The 3508-nt window shown below is 61.0% G+C and overlaps 1 protein-coding gene across 1 annotated transcript; it reads right to left on the reverse strand.

Annotated features, from left to right (window-relative positions):
* On the reverse strand, positions 1-3508 carry LOC113915700 (DLA class I histocompatibility antigen, A9/A9 alpha chain-like). Its single transcript, XM_035728709.1, has 8 exons — positions 3349-3508; positions 2794-3063; positions 2316-2591; positions 1435-1710; positions 1205-1315; positions 738-770; positions 553-600; positions 1-421 (listed from the first exon to the last, which is right to left on the reverse strand). The coding sequence occupies exons 1-8, from the start codon at positions 3419-3421 to the stop codon at positions 417-419; spliced, it is 1092 nt and encodes a 363-aa protein (XP_035584602.1). The 5' UTR covers positions 3422-3508; the 3' UTR covers positions 1-416.

Genomic DNA, 3508 nt, shown 5'->3' on the forward strand with positions numbered 1-3508 from the left:
TTCTGGAAGGTTCTCAGGGCTTCATTTATTTGCTGTCTCAACTTTACAAATTTCCTCTTTTATTACCTCATCAGCCCCACATGCCAAGAATTAGGAAAGAAAACATATATCTGGATTCTAATTTTCGTAGGGAAATGTCATTAGTACTCAGCCCAACGTGAAATAAAGACAGGGATGGAGATGGTCCAGCCCCGCCTCTGCTGGAACAGGAAAGCACATCAGAGAAGAGAATGCAAATCAGCATAGGGAGGGGTCGTGGTGGGTAGGTGGGCAAATCTCATGTCCTCACATTATGCTCATAGGAACACAGACACATCTGACACTTTTTGCGGAAAGAGAAGTCAGGGGTTGTTGATGTCACCAAGTGGGGGTGTGAACACATCTTGCATCACTCAGTCCCCGCAAGGCAGCTGGTCTCACACTGTGAAAAAAAATCATGCACCCATTCAGGTCAGTCACATAAGTGCGGACATTCTGGACAGCACCCCCCACCGTGCTCACACTGTCCCTAGTGCCCTAACCCTCCCGCACTCGGGGTCTCCAGGGTCTCACCTTGAGGAGCCGTGAGAGACACATCAGAGCCCTGGGCACTGTCATCACCTGGGGGAGAACAAACAGGCCGCGGTCAGAGCCCACCGGAGAGGAGACTAAAGGAGGAGCTACGGGGTGGGCGGGCTCCCCGTCGGGCTCTGTCTACACTATCTCAGGGTCTCAGGGATCACTCCCTCCACACTTACCTGCAGCATGAGAGTAGCCTGGTCCTTTCCCTCCTGTGGGAAGAAAACATCATGTCAGAGGCCAGAACAGGGCTGGGCCATGAGATCCTAGAGGAAGCTCCTAGTCCTGGTCCTAAATGAAGTTTGCAGAGTTGTGACTGAAGACCCAGGACACGATCAAGAAACATGAAGATAGAGGGGTGGGGTCACTGGACCACCTGACTGGCTGGAGGTCTGACCTCAGCAGGGCCCTTTCTCTGTCCTGTGACTGCTGGGAATCAGGTCCCCATCACCAGAGTTACCCAGATGACAATCTGTCCTTCATTTTCACAAGTGTTTGCTACAGAGTGAGCGTTAGTGGTCAGCTCCAGCGTGGGCAAGTCCATGTGTGTGGATGGTACTTCCCAGTAACAAGGCAGGATAGTCTCCTGTGTAGGAAACCCCCCAGAGGGACAAGAAAACTCAGATCCCCCCACTCCATTCCCTACCTGAGCGCTTCATCTTCCAGATCCCAGCTCCAATCAGGGCCACAGTGACCGCAAGGAGAACCACACCAGCAATGATCCAGGTGATGGGGATGGTGGGCTGAGGCGGCGGTTCTGGAAAGGGAAGGGAAGGTGAGGGGCCCAAAACACTGCAGGAGTCCTGACCCTAATGAAATTCTCCAGAAGGCCTTCTGCTTTCCCTGACTAGAGGCTGTACCCCAAACCCTCCTTACGCCATCTCAAGGTGAGGGGCTCGGACAGCCCTTCATGCTGCACATGGCACGTGTATCTCTGCTCCCGTCCAGAAGGCACCACCACTGCTGCCCACTTCTGGAAGGTCCCATCTCCTGCAGGCCTGGTCTCCACAAGCTCTGTGTCCTGGGTCAGGTCCTCCCCATCCCGCTGCCAGGTCAGAGTGATCTCCGCAGGGTAGAAGCCCAGGGCCCAACACCTCAGGGTGACTCTTTGGTCAGAGATGGGGTGGTGCGTCACATCTGTTTTGGGGGGTTCTGAGGAAAAAGAATGAGGAAATCCACACTTGGGTTTACCTTTATGGGCCACTGAAACGTCCACGACCATCCTGAAGTGGGCCCAGCAATTGGTTTGGATGGAAGAATCACAACGCCCAGTTACCAACCTAGCCTTTGGGATCTCCTAACCCTGGAAAGTTCTAGATTCAGGGTGAGAGTCCAGGGTAGGGGGCGGCAGGTCTAAGTGAGTGAGCACACTAAGGGTCCTGACTGTGGTGGAGGGTGAATCAGTCAGAAAACCCGGGGTCAGACCTACGAAGATGTTGTCATTGGAGAACAAGGCCTTGAGAGGGAAAGTCATGGTTCCCAAGGTGGCTGCCAGGGTTAAAGGGAACCGCTGATGGGTTATTTCAGGGACGGTCTCCACCTGCCCCCTGGGAGAGACTGGGTTCCTCCACTGCCCTTTAGCGAGAAGCGGCCCTCTGGGTGAGGCCCTCTCTAGTAGGGACATGAACACGCGGGCGGATCTCCGTCTCCCCACCCGTGGGAGGGCCGCTGTTCTGACACTGAGTCCATTCTCCCTTCCTGGTGGGAAGCCAGCCCCAGTGGAGGGGAGATCGGGGAGGCCCCGCGGCCCCTGGTACCTGCGCGCTGCAGCGTCTCCTTCCCGTGCTCCAGGTACCTGCCGAGCCACTCCACGCAGGTGCCCTCCAGGTAGTTCCTGTACTGCTCCGCCACACCGGCCGCCTCCCACTTGCGGCGGCTGATCTGCGCCGCCGTGTCCGCCGCGGTCCAGGAGCGCAGGTCCTCGTTCAGGGCGATGTAATCCCTGCCGTCGTAGGCGTCCTGACTGTACCCGCGGAGGAGCTTCCCGTCGGGGCCCACGTCACAGCCGTACATCCACTGGATGGTGTGAGAGCCTGGCCCCGCCCGACAGGCAGGGGATTAAGTCCAAACAGAAAGTAAAACCGCCTGAAGGTTCCCGCGGGTTCGTCGGGGTCAGGGGTCGGGGCCGGGGGTTCCCTCAGACTCGGGGTGGCGCTCGGCCCCGGACACTCGGGGCGACCCCGGCCCGTCCGTGGGGTGGGGGTCGTGAGCGGGACCCGGGCCCGCGTCGCTCACCGGCCTCGCTCTGGTTGTAGTAGCCGCGCAGGGTGTTCAGGCCCACTCGGAAAGTCTGTGCGCTGTCCTTGGCTCTCCGCGTCTCCTGGTCCCAGTACTCCGGCCCCTCCCGCTCGATCCACGGCGCCCGCGGCTCGTACCTCAGACTGACAGAGTCGCTGTCGAACCGCGCGAACTGCGTGTCGTCCACGTAGCCGACGATGATGAAGCGGGGCTCCCCGCGGCCGGGCCGGGACACACCGGTGTAGAAATACCTCAGGGAGTGGGAGCCTGCGGGCGCGGAGGGGTGAGACCCCGCGCGACCCTCCTCGCGGCGCGGGGGCCGGGGCCCCGGGGGAGGCGGCCGGGAGGGCAGGGGGAGGGGCACCGAGGGCGGGGGAGCAGGGCGGAGGCGGGGAGGGCCGGGGGAGCACAGGCCGTGGCGGGGCCGGGGGCGGCTGGGGGGCTGGGGCGGCGGCGGCGGAGAGGCGCCTTCCCCGGGGGTCCCGCGTCCCCGCCCCGCGGTCCCCTCGCTCCCGCCCCGCAGAGGCCCTTTCCTCCCGCCGCCGCACTCACCCGCCCAGGTCTCGGTCACGGCCAGGGCCCCCGACAGCAGCAGGACGAGGGTTCGGGGCATCACGACCTGCATGTTCGCGGTCTGGGGACACTGTGAGTCGCAGCTGGGCTCGGGGTGCGGAGACTTTATAAGCCGGAACCGCGGTGCCGCTGATTGGCT

This window comes from Zalophus californianus, chromosome 7 (assembly GCF_009762305.2).
Source record: "Zalophus californianus isolate mZalCal1 chromosome 7, mZalCal1.pri.v2, whole genome shotgun sequence".
In the NCBI taxonomy this organism is placed as follows: Eukaryota; Metazoa; Chordata; class Mammalia; order Carnivora; family Otariidae; genus Zalophus; species Zalophus californianus.

Bases quoted from the DNA above. Each gene is read 5' to 3' on its own strand.
- LOC113915700 (XM_035728709.1), bottom strand. From the start codon at position 3,421: ATGCAGGTCGTGATGCCCCGAACCCTCGTCCTGCTGCTGTCGGGGGCC. The intron at 3,064-3,348 runs GTGAGTGCGGCG...CCGCGCCCGCAG, and splicing joins CGTGACCGAGACCTGGGCGG to GCTCCCACTCCCTGAGGTAT. The intron at 771-1,204 runs GTAGGGAATGGA...TTCTTCCCACAG, and splicing joins CTGGAAGATGAAGCGCTCAG to GAGGGAAAGGACCAGGCTAC.